Source organism: Emydura macquarii, unplaced genomic scaffold, assembly GCF_026122565.2.
Source record: "Emydura macquarii macquarii isolate MOO-44397 ecotype Brisbane River unplaced genomic scaffold, CSIRO-AGI_Emac_v2 contig_1451, whole genome shotgun sequence".
In the NCBI taxonomy this organism is placed as follows: Eukaryota; Metazoa; Chordata; order Testudines; family Chelidae; genus Emydura; species Emydura macquarii.
The window spans coordinates 24,338,292-24,359,144 of record NW_027131588.1 but is presented as its reverse complement, the minus strand read 5'-3'; the positions used below and the strand labels follow the sequence as shown (position 1 = coordinate 24,359,144).

The following is a 20,853-nucleotide window of genomic DNA, read 5'->3' as shown; positions in this document are numbered from 1 at the left end:
TTTAGTAATGCGTGACATGAGAGGGGCTTCCAATGTCATGTGTTTAAGAGTTCTGTATGAGAGGAAGAAGGACAAATTCCCAAACAGAATGAGATTTGTGTGTAAAACAGCCCTCCAACCAGTTTGAGAGTGTTTTTTACCTTGGTTTTATCTTTGTTTATTTTGTACTGTAGATATTTGCTTAAGTATGTCACTAGGCTTCAACACCACACTCTCACAGACACATGTTAGCAGCAGGGAAACCAAGTTTCTCTGCAGTAGATCTATACACTGGTCCCTGGGGATTTGTACCAGCTCACCCCTACGAAGTCTTTCATTTATTTCCTCACACGTTGTTTTATCCCACCTGTTTGCATGGCATGTTCTTCACTTTATTATAATGCTGGTTCTTTAGAGAGCTGTTTGAAAATCTGACTTCCCGCGGAAAAATTTGAGATTTCAAAATCTTGTTTTGTCCCCAGAAAAGTCAAATTTGTTCACGAAACAAAATTTTGAAGAGAAAAAAAATCTCACATCAATTGAAATGTCATTTAGATTTCAGTTGTTTTTAATTTTAATTATTTTTGTGTTAAATAAATTTCAAAATGAAAAGTCATTTTGAAATGAAAAATTGAAACTTTTCATTCCAAAAATGGCCTTTTTTGACATCTTCAAAACTGTGGTTGAAATAGACACGTTTTCATGAAAAATTGCAGTTGCAAACGTAGTTATGCAAATGAAGTTATGGAATCATCTCCACTGAGCAAAAGCACTTGATTATTGCTGCCTTTCAGACACAGATTTGTCACTACATCACCTTCAGAAATAACGAACAATAGTTAATGGGTATATAATGACTAATCAAGGACCTGATTAAGCCAAAATTAATTTCTGTGGCTGCTGATCCATGGATGTTTTCTAGCCTTCCTGAAGATGCAGCTGACTGCGCTAATTGTACTTGTTTCTGGTACGTGTAATGTGCTCCCCAGGGGTTCCATTTACCATAGGCCACAGTGTTGCCTCACCAAGGGAGAACTTTGCCCCAGTTTAAACTGTGCATCAGCTCCCTGCCACACCAGTTTTGTTAGTCTCACCAGCCAACTCCCTGAGACTCTGCCAGTCTTAACCTTGCCTTGCAGGTAACATTTGGTGCTCCCGAGGTCTCCAGAGATGTCTCTCTGCAGTGTCCAGTCCCTCTCACTGGCGACGCCCAGAATGTATTAAGGCTGCTGTCTCCCAAGAGACAGAGCACACACTGGCTTCGTGGCTTCCTGGGGACGTGCTCTTTACCTTTACATGCAGCATGGGATGGTTTTATAGTAAAACAGGAAGTTTATTAATAAAGAACATAGATTTAAGTGACACTAAGCAAGAGAAAAAGGGACAGGTATGGGTACAAACCAAAGTAAAAACATGCTTTCTGCTGTCTAAAACTTAGCAGTTTACATGCCTGCGCTACAGTCAGTGCCCAGAGGCTTTGATCCACATCGTTGAAGGATCAGTCCAGGTTTCCCAGATGCCAAGAGCTCTGGCCTCTTTTGTCCCTTAGGCGATGGGTCACAGAGGGGCTCTTCTGTTCTTTTCAGAGTCTAGAAAACCTTTGAAATGTATTCTTCTCAAATGTATCCCCAGATCAAGTTCTTCTCCCTTGCGGTGCGACTCTTCCTGTTGACTTGTATGTCAATAGAATTCCGTTGTCTCTGGCATCTCCTTGCTCAGTTTACTTTGGAGATGCAGGCAAAACACAATTCCATTGCCTAGAGCAAACTTGTTTGTCAAGTCTGCCCCCAAACCATGTTTGAGGAGAGTACCCCCCCCCCATCCAACACAGACACACTTTCCAGTTGGCATAAAAGGGCTTTAGAGGTCACAGACTCAGTACGCCGGTCTCCATGGTATGAAGGTACCAAACTAAGGATGTAAAAGTGTGGGGAAGGTTACCAACCACCCCATTATTGATTGAGCTTCCATGAACCGAAGTGCCTCCACCTGGTCTGTGATCATGGCCACTCCCACGTCAAGCTGCAGTTGTTCTGTTTACAGTCTCTCTCTGACGTACAGCGCCGTACACGCTGCTACTCCTCCTTATAGCGCCTGTGACGAGTGTTTCAGTCATTGCTTTGGCGTTTGTCAATCAAAGTGGAGATTGAAACAGTGCTTGGAGAGAAGCACGATCCGAGCAGGCCAGCATGTTCATGAGTCACAAGTGAGTGCTTCTGGGGCTGAGTTTCAGTGCAAGAATCCTGAGCAGTACACGATTATGATTGTCTTGGCGCTGTGTGTTACTGCACCACAGTGCTGGCAACCGGCTCCCTATCCATTGTCACTTATCAGCTGCTTTTATTGTGTCTGGTCCTCTCTAAAGAGACCTGAAATGCGTGAGAAGGAGAATTAAGGTGGTGGCATACCAGCCCTGGTGCTCCCAGTGGGGGTAGGGCCCCACTGAATTGTGCTGCAGAACCCAGCTTCTGTTTGAAAATAAAACGTTTCTAGCCCTCATTCTTGTGACGAGAGCCTGGAAAATGTGAACTGATGCAATGAGGTCTTCCTGAGTCTGCAAGGAGCGTGACATAACGCACAGGTGTGACGTGCCCTTCATCAGGGCCTGCTGACACCGCTATTCCATGGCAGAAAGTCCTAGAAAGACTTCAGTGGCAGAATTTACCCTCTGCTGCAGCCCAATGTCGAAGGTTTTGTTTTCTTTGTGTGCTGTGATATTAACGATGATATTAGGGTAACTTTGCCCTGTCTACATTAGGGTACTTTATAACATGTTATTTACTGCATGTCAAACAACCTAAACCACTTTTAAGCCTGGTCTAAACTAGGAAACAGTATTTTCTCTGTGATATTTGCATGGCATGGTAGATCTGTTAAAACTTCCTAAATAAATAAATAGTTCGCTAATGGCGGGGGCGGGTTTAACATGATTTAATTAAGGGCTGTTTGCATGTCAGACCCAGCTAACCTTGGTAAAAGTGCTAAGCACTGTCTGCCCTAAGTGCTGATGTAATCCATGCTGATGTCGTGTGGTTATTTGCACCTACTTGCTAAACTGTTCTTAAACAGCACTTAATTAAAATGTATTCGCTAAAATTACATTTAATAAATATTCTAAGCAAAGCATTAAACTCTCTTCCTCCGTTTTCTTCTCTGTAAAACTGGAATCCGTGCAGGTGGCTACATCACAGAACTATTGAGGGTTATCGGTATAATAAGTATTTAGGAGTTTTTCTCACTACAGCTTGGGCAGTTTATATTTTCAGATGACTTATTTATCTCTCTCTTTATCCCGACTCTTGAGGGTTTATGCACATTGCCCATTTTAATTATTCTGTGTTTTCACAATCAGTTTTTAAAGTAGTTTTCATTAAGATTCTTGATTTTGATTAAAATAAAATAATTTTCAAACAGAAAGCCTTCTGCAAGGCCGATCTGAATTGAAGTAATGTGCTTGAAGTGTGGAAAATCTTTACTTGTGGGTGTTCTGTGCCTAATGTCTAACGTGTCTTTCTGACTATTCATTCAAGTCTATGTGAAGTAACAGTTTATCACCTGAAATAGCTTGATTTGTTGATTCAAACTAGGAGACTCAAGTGTTATTTTAGTTAAAGAAAACTTCAAATGAACATGTTTCAAAATTAAAGGGCAAATGTTAGTTTAAATAAGCATAATTTAACCAGCGCCACAATATAATGTCCAGCCTGGCAGTAAAAGAGTAACCTGTTCCTAGGTTTCACAACAAAGGAGTGTATGTAAAAGTTGGACTGCAGAAGATAAGTCACACCAGAAGCCTTCATAAAGATCTAAAACTTCAAGTGGACCAGCATGAAGTTGAGCTACCAAGTATCGAGGGACTCATTTTCATTAATATCCCCAGGTAAAAATGGCAGAAATTAGTCTGTGTTTGTGCACATTTGTATGTGTGTAGAGCAGTGTTTCTCAATTGGTGTTCCGCGGAACCCTGGGGTTCCGTGGGAACACTGTTAGGGTTCCGTGAGCAGCTGTTCTCCGCGCCGCCGAAAAAGGGAAGATGTCCCGGATTTTCTGGCGGAGGGTATCCAGTGTAAGTGTAATTTAAGTGTAATTTAATTGAGAAATGCTGACCTTTGCTTATTTCGACATTTGAAGACAGTTAAGAGTTTGGGGGGTTCCGCAATTATTTATGGAGTTCAAAAGGGTTCCGTGGCCAAATTTAATTGAGAAACACTGGTGTAGAGGAATCCAAGTGAATGGTTGTATTGGGACTGGCACCTTGGTACTCAAGCACCCTATTGTACTCACCGAAACCTCTGGTCAATAGCACTTGATGGAAGGTGGCTTCTTTCCCTTTTCTGGCTGGGATTTTCAAAGGTGCATAAGGGAGCTAGATGCTCATCTGTCATGAGATTTGGATTGCTTAACTCTCTTCGATTCTACTGAAAGTCCTGGCTTGAGTTCATAGAAACTAACCGTAGTTTTTCCTAGTATAATGAGAACTGTGTTGCTATCTCTGCCCTTATTTCCTAACATTTATTTCTAGTAACTTTTACCAGCGCCTGTACATTGCACACAAACTTTCTTTTTGGTTGCACAAATGCATATTACTTAGTTCCTAAAAGTACTGCCATAGTATTTAACTGTGGTAACTTTCTTAAAAGGCATGACTAATTGGGGCATACATTAAGAAGTTGATCTGCTTTACCTTTTCTTCTTATGCAGGGCATGTCTTCAAGAGTGAGAGTGTTCTCTTTTTAAGTCTATTTTTTTATTCCTGAGAAACTACAAAGGGGGGCGGGGGGAGAGACTCCTATCCAGTGTTCAGCAATAGCTGTGCACTGGAGATGCAAACAAGCCTTTCCAATAAAAACAGTAAGTATTTTCTAGGAAGTAAAATTATATTAATTTCCCAGTGGCATCAGGATTTAAATGGAATGATTTAAAGTACTTAATTCTACAAAGCTATTTGATGCCCACATGTAATTCTTTGATAGAGTGGTTTCTTGGTATTTAGTTTCCCCCCAAGATATCATGTCTCTTGAAAGAGAAAATGCATTGATATTACCAAGAACTGTGGTAACCTTCTGAGTAGTAATCATAAAAGTTAAGGCTTCATAGGTTTATCCTGTGCTTTCCAACAACCCAAAGTGATATGAGACTGTTTTCCTCTTATCAACTTTTCCCCAATTGGAAACCTACCTAGCCTTCTTGCCCGCTCCCTCCCTCCCCATCAGTGTTATAAAGAGGTTACCAAATTTTAGGAAGGCAAATACCGTTTTGTAAAGTGGAAAAGGAAAACTACACAATCCCACTTCTTCACTCGAGGAGAATCTGTGGAAGAGCAGAATGTCATCCTACATTTTTAGCAAATCAGATATTTTATAAGTGCTTGAGTATTGTCAGATTCCAACATACTCTCAACGGTCATGCTTGTGTGTTCTTCCACAGTTGGGGATCTGGAGCTGATCTCTGGGGATCTGATAACGATAATCGATTTGAGAAACCAAGAATCGATGATGGCTTACTGGAAGTTGTGGGGGTGACTGGTGTTGTTCACATGGTAAGTCAGTGCTCTGCTTGTTTGTATGTTTTGGGAATACTGAGTGAGAACGGCGAGTACTCACTCAACCTGAGCTAAGCATCTCTCTGAATTTGATCTGTGGCAAATATTTTGTTCAAAACACCTTAAAAAAAGGATTTAGGTTGTAAAATGAAGTGCTGAGAAGTCAGGGTACAAATCCCAAGAATCTTGAGAATGCAAAGTATATTAGTCAAGTTATGCTACTGACTTGATCTGGGAAAGCATATCGGGTGCACGGTATGGAGGGGAAGCAGCGTGTAAAAAGCAGCATGCACAGGTGACTTCAACCACCCACACACACAGAGTAGTCCAATGTCACCGTGTGGGATGTTTGGCTGTAACTGGAGTGGAGAGTGGGCTTTGACAGCCTGAGAAGCCTGCTCGGGAAATCCTTATTCAGCTGCCCAGTTTCAGTAAGATGCAGAAGAGAGCTGGAGCTGGAAGGGAAGAAGTTTTGGAGACCTTGAGGGTCTGATCTACAGCCTGTTGGAGAAAATGGAAATACTCCCAGTGATTTCAGAGGGCTTTGAATCAAGCCCTGAATGGGACTGTTTAATTTGGAGAGAAGATGTTAGCCACACAAAACAATGAAAGGTATAGATTAGGTCAGTTGGGTGCTTTTGTTTACCTCCTCACAAAATACAAGGAGACAGTGAATGAAATTTCAAAGGCTGAGATCTAATCAAATGAAGTGAGAATGGGTAGAGTTGACTTCATTTTTGCTTCCTTGGTTGCTTTATTAGGTTCTGGATAATTAGTATATTAATACAGCATATGTTGTTTCATCTGAACAATTTGAAATCAACTTATTTGAGATTTGCTTTTGCATCCACTTTCTTCCAAATTTACTACATGGGTGTAATGTGGTGGAAGCCACTTGTCATCTTATTCTACGTTGTTCATAAGCTTCTCATTAAAATATAAGGAGAAAAATTATAAAAGTAATTACTTCACAATGCGCAAATAACCTGTGGAATTTATTACCTTAAGATAGCAAGAGCATATGATGGCAGAGCACTTAATAGGATGAAAAACTAGCCTTTATTTGAATGTATTCTCATATATTTGGTTCTAGATATGATTTTTAAAATTCTTTATTTTAACGTAAGAATGACTTGGAATCCCTTACAAATTTAGACCCTAATCCTACAAATGAGTTTACAGCAATGGGGAGCCCCTTGCATGTCAGTGAAGCTCCGCCTAAGCTGAGGTCCCTTGGCCTGGAGCCATTTTCTGGATCAGGGCTTTACTGCAGTATGTGGGCTAGTACAGCTGTTACTTTTTAAACATTCAGGTCATGATTTTGGAAGCGTCTAGGTGTTAGACAGCTCAAGAGGCCAGGATGCACTCCAGTGCTGCAAAAGTCTTAAGTCACAACATGATCTGCACCTGTCCTTGCGTTGATCAGGTTTATTTCGACCAATAAATACTAGTTTTAAAAAAGAATGGCCGTTCTGATGCACTGTTCCGATAGGGTCAAGTACAGAGCGGTCTGCGATCAGGGATCCGCATAGCTCAAGGATCGTACTTCCGTGTTACGCTTCAGAAACCAATCCCCGTGCAAGTAGATGGAGAGCCCTGGATCCAGCCACCCGGCCAGATTATCATTTCAGCGGCAGGACCAAAGGTAAGCTTGCTTTGCCAGTTTGCTTTTTTGCATTAGCAAAATGTAAATAGTTGCAGTTCAGGTTTTTTCCTTTTTATTTTTGTTCCTTAGACTCAGTTGTGCTGTTTGTTTAACTCATCTCATGTTATTTTTCTGGCTCCTCATCCTGTTAGTGCATTTAATTTTTAAGGTACTAGTCGACATAATGTGATCACTGTTCGACGAATATACACGATAGAATCTACACTATGAAATTCAAAGAAGTTCAAATAAATTAGTTTAGGAGCCTGTCTACACTAGCAAAACTACAATATCAAGGGACTGAACAGAATAGACCTCTGGGTGTTTTGTAATGTGGCTTAGCCATGCAGTAGACAGCAGCGAGCCATGTTCGAATTACATTTTGTTTGTGTTGCAGCAGGTCAGGGATATTTGTACAATCCAGTAACATGGCGCATGAGGGACGGTAAACTCCCTGTTCAGTGGCCAAGGGATCCATGACAGAATCCAGTTGGCAAGAAAGTGGAGAAATGAGAAGCATAAGCAATGGGAGAGGAAGGAGAAAGGGGAAAAGGAAAGGTGGAGCTGGGGGGTTGTACAGGAGTAAAGTTTCCCCCTTATTGTGAGATTTAAATTCGATTAAAAATATGTCATTGGGATTATCAAAGCTCCCAGTTAACTGACTACGGAGCTGTGGATGTATAAGCCAAGGGCCAGTCCAGGTTGACTTTTAATGAATATTATTATTTTAATGTGTAAGGCTCTGTCTGTGTAGCTAGCCCCTGTATTTACAGCTTGCTTTGCAGAGACCAGTGTACCTGCAGCCAAGGAGTTAACGGTTCTGCTGGCACTGAAGCAGCAAAATGATTTTTTTCCACTACCTGTCAGTGCATTTGATGACTCTTTCACACACACACAAGTTCCTTGAAAGATAGCGCTGGAATGACTGCAGAAATCTGTCACTGCAGAAAGAGCCCCAGAAATCTCCTACAACGCCAAGCTTTTTCATTAGAAAAAAGGATAGGAGTTTCCAGAATGTGTCTCTCTACATGAAAAATATTTGCAGCCACACACGGCTCCTCTTCTGGTCGCCTGAATATTGAAGCAGAGCACTGTGTAGCTTGAAAGCTTCTCTCTCTCTCTCTCTCTCTCCAACGGAAGTTGCTCCAATAAAAGCTATTACCTCATCCACCTTGTCTCTTGAAAACAATTAACTTTTTTGGTAAAGAGGGACAGCGTCTAAAAACTCTTGCCTTCTTGCACAAGAGACACACATTTGCATTTTGTAATTTAGAGTCACTGTACAGAAAGTGCTCTTAAATGCACTAAGTAAACAATCAAAACCTAGACTTTTCTCAACTCAGGGGTGATAAAATCATAAGAGGAATAAAAACAGACAAGTGTGAGTTAATAGTATCTCTATTTAAATTGCTTTTCTGCTGCGGCATTAATGTATATTTTATTAATTACTAAGCACAAATTTCTTAATTTTGTTTATGCCTGAATAAAGAGAGGTTTTGTTGCTCTCATTAACTGTCTCTACAAATGTTTTATTTAAGGTCCGTATGTTGAAAAAATCCAAACAGAAGCAGAAGAAAACTGGAAGCTTGAAAGAGACAAGAATGGATAGTGTCTCCGTCACTGAAGTGGGACATTAAATTTGGTAGACCTTTATAGAAGGAAAGCAGCACAACTGCTGTCAATGAAACAAGCCTGCACTGTACAGCTGTGTGCGGGGGTTTGGTAAAGAAGGCTTTCTCCTGAGCCTGCCGTTTATTCCATTTTCGTAGTACTGTGTTCTGCTGGTTTTGTTCAATGATTGTGCCTCATTAGGTGGCTAACACACACCTACTTATAGACCACTAATTTCATTCGAAATGTTTGCCTTTGATAGCCTTCTCATAAACCATTACCCAGTTCTTGGTGCATACAAATAGATAACACAGATCCACCATGTGGAACACTTCACACTGATTTTTGCAAAATTTGCATTTTGTTAAGGAATTTCTAGCCTTTTCGTTACATCATCTTCCATCGACAAGTCATTGCAAGGTTCTGCTCAACTAACCCTGACCACTAGTCTTCCAGCAAACAAACCAACAGTAGTTCATCTCTGGGCTGTTGTGCTAGGACCTTCTTGGGTAAGACCAAACAGCACCATCTGAGACATTACTGTTCTAGATCACGTTACTCAAGATGAATAACTGCAGTGATAAGGATCCATACGTTAAGAGCGCCATGGACAGAGGAGAAAAGTCAAAATGGCTAAGACAGTGTGGTTTCAGCATGGTTTAGTTGGACGGAGTGAATGGGGGCAAATGTATCTTTTAAACAGTTACGAAATGGTCTAGCCTCTTCCGGACTCATCAGTCAAATGCCCTTGAAGGGCTGTTACATTTCAGCGGTTCTCTCTCGAGTAAATGGGAGCAAAGATTACCTCAGTAATATATGTAGACAAGAGACTTCTTGGGCTCTTATTTTTCTTCCCTAGTGAGTGTTCTACTTTGATGACTCCGTGCTCCTCCACATGTCCTTATTTATCTTATTTCAAATTCATTTTCTAAAAAAAAAAAAAGTCCTCCATGTAATGTATTGTGACTGTGACTTTCCCTACAGGAAAGAATGGTTCCCTAAGAGAAGAATGGTGACTCATTCTGGTAAAAAGTTGCTGAAAACTCCCGTTTCATTGCTCGACTACCAGTTCACTAAGGCTGTGTCTGTGCTATGAGCTGGGGTGTGATTCCCCTGCTCACAGACACGTATGGTACCTTGGTAAGAGCTAGCGTGAGTATACACTTCAGTGTAGCCAGGACAGTACAGGCAGTGGAGACATGGTTGAACTGTACCACACACAAACCAACCTGAAATCTGTGCGCATGTACTCGGCACAGCGAAGCCATGGCTCTGCTGACTGTGCTCCCATGGCTACTCTGCTAATGAGACGTGCGCTGGCTCTCATCGAGCTGCCGTGAGCACGTGTACGCGAGCAGGGGATTCACACCCCCAGCTTACGGGGTAGACATAGCCAACCCCTATGTGCATGTGTTGTGGGCTAACATGAAATGGAAATACACATGAGTTTAATTCCTTAAGTGTATGAAGAGGCACAGTTCATGTTCAGTGAGACTATGTGTGGCAGCGTGCACCCAGTGTGCTGTAGAAATGATGTGGCTTCAGATGATTGAGAATTTAGCAATGAAGTAATGAAAGGCCTATTGACCAGTATTCTCCTCCAAACAGCGTTCCCCAGAACTGTTCAGATACTGCTCTCTCTTGCAGGCTACCCGTATGGCGTAGCATTTGGAGGCGTGGAGAAGGGGTGTATGCCCAGATCCTCCAAGGTATTTAGGCACATGACTCGCATTGATTTCAGTGGACATTAGGCGCTTGAATACATTTGAGGATCTGGGCCATAGTGACTGTACTGTTACGTAGCTGGACCACTGTGTGTTGTAAGCCCAGGTTAGGTGATCTGACTGGTGGGTCAGAGGAGTTCCAAAACTCTGCGTTTGGGAATGCTGCCCAGCGCCAGGGCTACTGGGCTGATAGAACACGAAATCTGTCATCCACAGCCATTGTGGCATGGCCCTTTCTAAACACCCCTTCTTTCTGCGTCAGCATGCTTCTCCAGAGACCTAAGTCAGGGTGAAAGGAATGGAACTGAGTAGCTGTGTGGAAAGGTACAGAACAATTGTGGTGGAAGGAATTTGTTCAGTCCTACCCCACACAGTTAAAGAGGATGAATATCTTTCAGCGTTGTGTCCAGTAAGTCTTGACGAATGGAACTGCTCCCAGCCCTGTCCTCATGAACCTGAGTCCTGTTAGCGGGCTCCTAGGCACACTTCTGCTGTGCTGTAGAGAGAACTGATGAAATACGTTACAGCCACCTCTGCTCTGGGAGCAGCAAATCCAAGAAAAACAGTGACCACCCCACCAGCCCTGGTAGCATGGCTCGGCCATTCAAGCAGAGGCTCTGAAAAGACTCTTCTTGCGCCTACTTGTGCAATAGACCACTGACGCCATGCCCCACGGGAGTGCTGCCGCCAGACGGCATTCGATAGACCTGGGAATGTGCAACAGCCCAGCCTTTGTTTAGCAAGCAGTTACCTGATGCCAGTGTTCTTGCCAGCCATCCCCTTTTCACTGTCTCCTCAGTGAGTGCTTGCAAGCCAACAGCAGCAGCATCTGTTTTCTACTAGTGCTACAGACACCTTCTAGTCATGCTTCAGATGTGGATGAGGCACGGCTGTGGCTCTGGTTGCTTTGATAGTCCCCTTAATGCCATGGGCAGAGCTGAAACTTCAGGGCAAATGCTGCTTGGTCGAACTGCAGTTTCTGCCGTCCGTCATCAAGAGATGCTCTTTACTCCCTTAGGAGACAGCAGCTCCTTTTCCCCAAGTGGCCTCACCTGAAGAGTGCCACAGAACTGCATCCCATGCCCATCTGATTCACCTTCAGAACAAGACTTCTGCTGAGAGTGAGTTAACCATATACTGATGGCACTGACCTTTCTTCCCTCTTCGAACACAGTCTCTGCTTCACTTCAGCGCTTGGAAATTGGTACGTGCATGAAAAGCAGGTGGCTTGAGCTCAACTGGAGCGTGGGTGCCTCTGGTGCTAGTGGGAGGAGGAAAGCATTGTATTTCAGGGTGTCGGCTCTCGCGGGGTGAGTTTGACAGACTCAGGAAATACATCACTGCTCATGGGTACCCGAGGAGCAGCAGTGGCCAGGAGAAAGCTGCTCTTTGACTTCACGTAGCTGAGAGACCGATTCTGTTCTCTCGGATGCAGACCTGGCCATGGAGATGAATGTTTTTGTCATCTGACTCTACCTGACTTGACTGCAAAAACCATGGTGTAACTGAAGCACAGATCACACCAGAGAGCCCATCGCACCAGTGCGCCATTCCTACGCTGGCTCCAGTTGACATGCTGGATCTGTTTCATGCTGCTGGTCTGACTGTCACAGATCTTAATGCGCTCAGTCCCAGCTCCCTCCCCTGTTATCCCACTGCTATCTGAAATAGCATGGTTCACGATCCCTATGGTGAAACTCTTGGGACAGTGTATTTGAAGTGGAAGGGTTTTGACTGTGGAATGTCCTACCACCTGGTTGGTATAAACGCCAGAGTCTTTCCACTTTTAGAGCACAGTGTAAGCTCCCTCTCTTTGTGTACACCTCCCATAGTCCGGGGCAATAGCGCTTTCAGGGCAGACAGCCTACAGAGATGACCCTGATAGGGATAGTGTGTTCATAGAAGTAGTGGTGGAAAGTTTTTGCTTTTTGTCATGCAGAAATGAAGTCTTATATACGTGGTATCTAGACCGTTTGGTGATTAGCACATTGGAATTGAAAATGGAATAGATTTTTTTTAAGCTTAATGTTTATGGCCTTTCTGTCCCTTACTTTGATTTTTAAATATCATCTGTGTTTTCAAGACACAGAAGGTTTTTGGGCATATGGAATGGAAAAGTTATTATACACAGAGTAAGCAAACGACCTTAAAAACTGAGAAGAATTGTCTGAACGAACTATTTTTAAGGTATTTCAATTTCAGGTATTTAAAAAGGCTGAGATGCTAAGGGACACAGAGCTATATTTTTGTTTTCATCAAAATTACACATGCTGTGTGTGGAGATAGGATTAATCATGTACAGCGTTTGCATTCATATTAATTACTTTGAGGCTTCCCTGCAGAAAGATGGCATTGCTTATAAGTTACGTTCAATATGTATAGCAGCTGATAATTAGGTTTTATGTAAATCCAGTGAGATAATGCAATATAATTACACTTCGATGTTCTAATGCATGGTTCGTACCATCCTTGGCTCTTAGCGGGTAAAGTTGTAAAATGTGATGATTGTATAAACTTACAATGGCCCGTGGCCACTGCTTAAAATAGCATCAACAAATCTGAAGCTAGAGTGGGTTAGAACATGGGGCGTAGATAGCTCAGAAACAGTATTGGGAGTGAGGTTAAATCATAGTGAGGCTGGGCCATGCTCGCTGGTGGTCCTTGTGGGCTCATAGGGAGACGTATACGCTGTGCTCTCCCAAGCATACGCCTTGCTCCCTGGATTACCTCCTCTGCAAGCCCTGGGGCACCCTTGTATTGCCTGTCTGCTTCCTTGCATTTGGCCTCCTGGCTTTCCAGACCCTCTCCGTAGGGGAGGAGGAGAAGGTGGGTCACTAAAAGTGCCGCTTCAATGTCTCAAATTTCCAAACCCCTTTTCTCCTCCCCCCCCAATTAAGGGAGCAGAACTTAGTCACCCAGTTAAAATCCATGTTTAAGGCATAAAGTCATAGATAAGTGCGTGTATCTGTATGTTATTGACTAGTACAGGGCAAGGACACAATATCTACTCTGGGTTTTAGTCATAACTTCAGAATTTCTGGCTTTTATGATTGTAACTTATGCCCTCAACACTCAGTCTGGTTTAGTGCAGTATAAACTTCTACTTAGTGATACTTAAACTAAATTGATCTTAGTGAATCTGCAACATTTTGCCAAAAAACTATTAAGTAGTCTGGGCTAATTGACCCTCTGTTCACGGTATAACCTTGCATGGATTTAGCTGGGTGACCGCATTCAGACATCATTGGCTTCAGGCCCTTATCAATAGCACACACGTTCTCGGACTGTCATTGGAAAATGTGCAGAGTCCCGTCTTGCTGGTCCATGAGATACACGGTCATCAAGATTCTCAACACAAACCACATGGATCTAAGGCACCTGCATGTTTCGACAAGACACACTGGTTATAAAGTCCTAGCACAACAATTTGGAGTTTAGAGTTCAACATCAGCGTATATTCTAGCTTTACCTCTGTATATCTTCTTGTAGATTTAAATCAGGCCCTGGATATTAAAATAAACCACAACTCTTTAATGTGTAATACAGTTAATACAAATCTAGGAACACACCGTAGTAATATAGTAGATCTGACTGTAAATAATGAATGAAATTCTTAAGAATGGATATTTACTCCTTAATACTTCCTATCCTTTACAAGCTATTGTGTAAGTGGCATTTTTTAAGAGTACCTTATCTACTCAATCCAGATCTTAACCTTTGAATGGATGTTTGAACGGTGAATGTGTTTGTGTCTGTATGTTGTTCACGCAGTGGCCCAGGCCACTGTTGTGCAAGTACAGATATTGCTAAACAATGCCGACTAGATAGCCAAATTAAACCGTTGTAGCGAGTGTGTATACTTGGGGTAAATTGTTGAAACTGGTAAGGTTTAATAATGATAAAACTGTAGCAGTGCAAATGCTTTAAAATGTACCATAGCCTGATGCTTTGTGTATTTGTCCAGTCTATTTATCATTCAGCTGTGTAATTTTTGAACAAGGCAGCATTGTGACCTGGAAATAGACATTCTTTCAGTCTATAGCACACCCAGCTTTCCCACCACTGCGGTGATGGTTTGCCTCACCCATCCTCTGCGGGTGCCACCTTCATGTCCTTTGTTCTCAGCCCTTCTGCTGAAACTGATGATGAGTGTGCTAACTAGTGCCAATTCTGATCATGCTAATTGATCTGAACGCTTTTCCACTAGCAGTTGGTCTGAGACTACCCACTCATTTCCATCTAAGTCCTTTAACAGCCACAAAATGCAAAGACTTTCAGTTACCTTCAGTTGTTCAGATTCATATTGGGAACTTTGGCTTTTTTTCAAACGTAGATCCTGTAGTGTGTGTTGTCATTATTTTACATACATTTTGCACTTAACAGGTAAATGCAGAAGACATTGTTTAGTGTATGGCAAAACTGCCTTTTTTGTTTTTGTATTATAAATGAGGAAAACCTTTTTGCAGACTTAAGATGCACTTTCAGGTTAAAATACAAATAAGTCTGTAGAATGCCATTTAAAATGTTAGTTACTCTTGTGATTGTAACATTCACTAGCATCCATTTCGTTGAAATTACTGTACTCTTTAAATGTCCCGTTAGGGAAGGAGAGGAGATTGTAACATTTTTGCAATACGTATTTATATCTAACTGACTGAAAGTTCATTTAAACTTTAAACAATTATAAATTGGCTGCTATTCTATGAATTAGGTTTGATAGACTAATTTTGATAACGCATGAGATTCATTTTAAATGTATTCATAATGTTGACAGTTAGTTAATTTGACACACAGTACGTGTGATAAGAAGTCCAACTGAAAGGCCTTCACTCCTGTGACCTCTGTGTGCTTTTGCACTGACCAGTGTAAAGGCATTACATGGAATGCAATGGTTTCAACACAACTTATTACAATTGTTTCTAAATGTATGATTAGACCAGCAGTTTTGATGTTTACAGAATGGCGGTATTGATTGTACGCACCTGATTAGCTTTTGACACAGTGCACTGGTTGATGTTTTGAAGCATTGTTTCTGCTTCCCATGAATGGAATAGTTGCCTTTTTACTTTGGGCTCTTAAGTGACCCTTCAGAAAGATGTAAGTGTGGATCTTGTCTTTCCTGCTATGAACTGATAGAACCGACTTTGTACTGATACAAGTGTTAGATTGAACATTTCTTCATAAAGGGCGAGTTTATTTTTATGATAATTTATAAGATGGTTTTATAAACAATTGAGTAGGGTGTTGAAAAAGTTGGTCTGAGCTCTTGAAACAAATGTATATAGTGATTTTAAAATGTATTCCAAAACAGATATGCATTTTTTTATAGGGCAATGAAAATAACACTTTCACTCGCCCTAGTTATATGTTATGTTTAGCAACACCTTAACATGTGTAAGACATAATGCACTTAGCTTACCTATTAAGAGGAAACTTGTTCTCAGACGATGTGGCTTCATTTATGTTCAATTTATGCCGTTTTGTACTAATCCCCATGACTTTCGACACTTCTCTGGTAGCAGTTCAGAATATAAACATCTGTTTAAAAGGCTTAACTTTCCATATACGAATTCCTACAGATGACAACATTTCAAGGAGGACAAACACTCCTTGTGTTTGGGCACAAAATTGTGACGATTTTGGTTATTACCCGGTTCCTGGACTCTGTCTGCCTAAAGTGAATGTGCCATGCAACCATCCTTCGCTTCCAAAGGCAGCTGTTTCTTGGGCCAAATGTACACCAGTAAGGGATGCAGAATCCTCTATAGGGCAGGAGGCTGCAGCTCTGGCCATTGATCTCTTCCTTTTATGCTTTTAAATTTGCCAAATAGGGAGTAGCAAGAGTTGCCTAAGAAATTAGTGAGTAAGTATTAAAAGCGAGCAAATATAGATGCTTGGAAAATTGAAACGGAACTCTTTTAAATCAAAATGTTGAGGTCTGTGTCATAGAAGTAGTTGGCTCATTTCAGCTTTTCAAAAGTGCTAAGAGAAAATTTTAGATCAGAAATAGCTTAGAGATTAACAGTAATATACCTTGGTGAAGCTGTAGATTGAGATAAATTTGGGGGGACGACCAGATATCTTGATATCAAAATCAGAGAAGCACAGATTGCTTTGTTAGCCATCAAAAAGTTTGATTATCATCCTATAAACAAAAGTTCCATAGATGTGATAAATTAGCATTTGAAAGCAGATATCTGAGTAATTGTATTATTTTCCATTTCCGTCTATTCTAAGCAGCCAGTTTCATTGGACCAGCTCTTTGAACAAGATGAACAAGTTTTTAAAAAGAAGGAACTTCATGATGTCTCACAGCATTTCTTGTGAATGTTGTAACGTGTTGGTCCAAGTGGATTACACTGACAAGCTAAGCTAAACTGACCACTGAATAGTTCAGCTATTGTGTAGTGCTTTTCTTTGTGCTTCAGCCTAATAATCTTGGAAACAATTTGTAGAAAGTATAACCATTAACGTGGTTGAATACTATTTCCATGTCGCGTGCCTCACACTAATAAAGCACATCACATATGTTTATTTGTGGTTTGATCTTAAAAACAGGGGTTTCATGGTATAACTAGTTTCTAGTTTTCTGCCTTGCAAACCACTATGCAGGTAATCTGTCTATATGAATTAATGTTCTTAAAATGTAGTGACTAAAAAAAAAGAGGTGGACTTTTCTTTTATATTTAAACATTAGCTTGTCCTCAGATTATGTTCTTAGAATAATTCTGTATATATTTTGCAATATGGTTGTGTGTGTAATTTTGACTGTACATTTTGCACTGATTGAAATTCTGTATTCTTAAGTATAATTTGTGAGTATCAGAGATCTATAACTAGAATTTATGTCTGTGACAAATATAATTGGTAATTTCTGTTACACTTTGGATGTGTCTTTTTGTGTGTGTTGGTTAAAATTCCATTGTTACAAATGGTGAAATGTGTTTCTGCAAAGAGCAAACAAACTTGCTTTGTTTTACTCATTCTGCAGACACTGCTTGATTGAGCATTTTACAGTTCAGCTGTGTCCAAAAGCACACAGTGCTCAACATAACAAAACATCAGACCGGCAATAGAGGGTCAGTATTCTGTATCCTGTCTTCTGACAGTGGCCTATACCAGGTGTTCAGAGGGAATGAACAGAACAGGGCCATCATTGAGTGATCCATCCCCTGTCAGCCACTCCCAGCTTCTGGCAGTCAGAGGTTAGGGGCACCCAGAGCGTGGGGTTGCATCCCTGGCCATACAGGCTAATAACCATTGATGGACCTATCCTCCATGAACTTAACTAATGTGCCATCATTATGGCTACTGTTTTCTGATGCTGCACTATTGGCTTCTTTCCTGAATTTCTGTAGTGACACCTACATACTGCTGTGGTGGGTGTCATACAAGTAATTACTCTTTTTTCTGTGTTGCAGATCATGGTGTTTAATAGTTGATACACCTGAGTATTTAACTACTTTCAAATTTTTCTTCTGCAACTTTCAGGCTATTTGCTATTTTGCTGTATTTTTATCCTACACCATGTCTTTCGTGCCAGCTTTTTAAAAAGGTTTAGCTGCTTTTGTCTTTATTTCTTAGCACATTGTGATGGTATTTGGGGTTTTTTAAGCTTATGTTTTTCCCTCGTGGATAATTTTAACAATGGTCCAGATTTTCAAAGTTAGGTTCACGCAATTGCTTCAGGTATTTACACTCAGCTTGAAATATTTTGTACAGTACTTTCTAACTCATCCCTCTTGTTGACAAGATTAAGTGATGCGTTTTTCCTGGAAGGAGTTTTGATACGCCCATTATGTTGTGTCCCCAGCTTTGATCGTATCTTTATGCTTAAGAAAATGTGTGCCCAGAACTTTATTGCATCTGAATCTCAGTGAGATAATTGGTGGTTGTAGCAGATCAGTTAATTTTAAAATCTGAATTATTTGACAGATGACTCCCAAGTCGGAGAATGAAGTTTGATACTCCAGGTTGGGGTGGAGGGACGGAGTGTCATGACAGCATCACTGTAGTTGTAATATGGCTTTGATTGGTTATTGATTTATTTGCAAGGTAAAAGATTTATCACCTAGAATATGTTGATGGACTTCGCCATCTAGTTTCTTTGACCATTTAGGATTGCTGCCCTCTTGCCTACAGACTTAATTAGAGCAATACCTCAATATATAGATCCTTTACAGAACTGGAGCTCACAGCGCTAGAGATGCTGCTGCTGTGCATTTTGCATCTTCAGAAGTTTCCATTGTTTTACCATCTTTGATTTTGTAACAGGGAAATCCTTCATTGTTTTAAAGGTCTTGAATTTCAAAAGAACAAGAGCCTTAAAACCTTGGGTTGACAATGTTTCCTGTAGATACTTCCTCAGGAACAAAAGCTTTCCACCCATGATTTCTGGAGGGAGAGCTGTTGGTGCAGTGCACCCTACGTTTAGAATTTGTCTCCAGCATAGTTCATTGTATAAATGCTAGCTGGTGCCCGGTTTGTCTATAAGCACTTAAGATGCCAATTTTGAGTGAAATTCTGCTGAAATGAAGCCAGAATGGTTCCATTCCTTTGAGTGGAGTATTTGGTTTTCCATCAGTGGGACTGACTGCGGATTTTGGCCCTTGAATTTCATAACCTCCCTGTGATCTTGGCATGTAAGAAGCTGTAACAAGACAGTTTTGTTTTGTTTTTAAATGTAGAAATGATTAGCCTCAACTTAAAACTTCTTGAAGCTTCAGGGGGGTTCACAGAAGAGCAGAAACTACCCATAAGCACCTTGCTAGAGAACCTCTCTGCTTGCAGTGGGCCTTAACTGGCACAGTGCTGGTTACATAGCACTTCCCTATCCTTCCCTCCCCACAGCCCCAGGTGGGCAGGCAGGTTGGGTGAGGACAGACAAAATAAAGTCACATACAATATACAGAAATCCTCTGGCCAGGGCTTACCCAAACTGTATATAGTAACAGATGGGAAGTTTACCATAACAGATCAGCTGTAATAAACATAGAGGCTATGCAGATGAGGACTACAAAATATGGCTTCTCCTAGATGTAATGCCCCTGGGTAAAGAGAACATTGATTAAGTGAAGGGTTAACCCCAGTGGAAAAGAGAAGTCACGGGTGTATTATAAAACCAAAAAGGTGTTTTCTGACAAACCTGGCCTCATTCAGCACACGAACACCCAGGAGGCATACCCAGCAACTAGCCGGGCGTGCAGGGCTCCAGGGGCAACAAGGGAACGGATCCAGGGGCAGATGCAAAGCATGCTAGATGTGGGCATTCTAATGGCGTGACGGTCCCGGAGCTTCCCCGGGTGTCCTAGTCCCAATCAAAGACTGTAGAGTAAAGTGGTGCATGAATTATAGAAAACTGAGTGCTGTGACAGTCCCAGATGCATACTCTGTCCTCGTGTGGGTGATCTGTTAGATGTGCTTAGCAAAACCAAAGATGTGACTACTTCGGATTTAACGAAGGATTATTGGCAAATTCCCTTGGAAACGGAGTCACCGGAAAAGTCTGCATTCGTTACTGATTTGGGGCTGTTTTGGAGCGGAAGGTACTGCCCTTTGGCTTCTTTAGTGCAGGAGCCACATTCCAGAGGCGATTTACTCAGGCACTGCCTGGGTTCCGGGGCTTTGCAACATTGAGTGTCTCCTGAGGGGAGCGCACAGCACAGGTGGGGAAGGGATTGAAAAGCCCCAGGGAGGCAGGCCTCACAGGCAAGGTGTCAGGCTACGTCTACACAGGGACAAAGCTGACTTGGGCTGCAGGGCTCGAATTTGCTGTGTAGACATTTGGACTCAGACTGAAGCCTGAGCTCTGGGACCCTCTCCCCTACACACCTCTTCTTCAGCCCCGGAGCCCAAGCCCCACAAGCGCGAGTGAGCTGACTCGGGCCAGACACAGATGTTGTTATCCTCGTGTAGACACACTCACAGTGTATGATAGGGGCAGCAAAGATCCCTTCCCTGGGTGACTGGGTGGGTGGAGGTCAAATCCACTCAGATCCCCTGAAAGTGGAAGCTATCGTGAATTGTCCTGTCCCCAAAACGAAGAAACAGGTTCAATCGTTTATAGGTCTGACTATTATGGGAAACGTGTGGGAGGGTTCAGCGACGCCGTTGCTCCTATCACAAGCCTGTGCTAGAAAACAAAACCAGAAAAAGCAGTTTGGTCAGATGCCAGCCAGGAGGGTTTGGATGCAGTGGAAGAGATTTTATCAGAGACGCCCATTCTGGCCAGTCCAGATTTTCAGCAGCTGTTTGAATTGTGCGCTGCTGCATCCAGTGCAGGTCTCAGAGCCATACTAATGCAGGCAGGGGAAGATACACAACGGGGCGTTGCTTGTTGTCTGAACAGACCT

At 41.9% G+C, this 20,853-nt stretch overlaps 1 protein-coding gene across 1 annotated transcript in view; it reads left to right on the top strand.

Moving 5' to 3' along the window:
• The window catches only part of DGKQ (diacylglycerol kinase theta), a 112,185-nt gene extending 94,804 nt beyond the window's left edge, over positions 1-17,381 (top strand). Inside the window, exons 20-23 of the mRNA XM_067553384.1 lie at positions 3,713-3,859; positions 5,407-5,518; positions 7,014-7,166; positions 8,705-17,381. Coding sequence (XP_067409485.1) covers positions 3,713-3,859; positions 5,407-5,518; positions 7,014-7,166; positions 8,705-8,803 — 511 coding nt within the window. The 3' untranslated portion in view covers positions 8,804-17,381. The remainder of the gene's footprint in view (positions 1-3,712; positions 3,860-5,406; positions 5,519-7,013; positions 7,167-8,704) is intronic.
• The last annotated feature ends 3,472 nt before the right edge of the window (positions 17,382-20,853 follow it).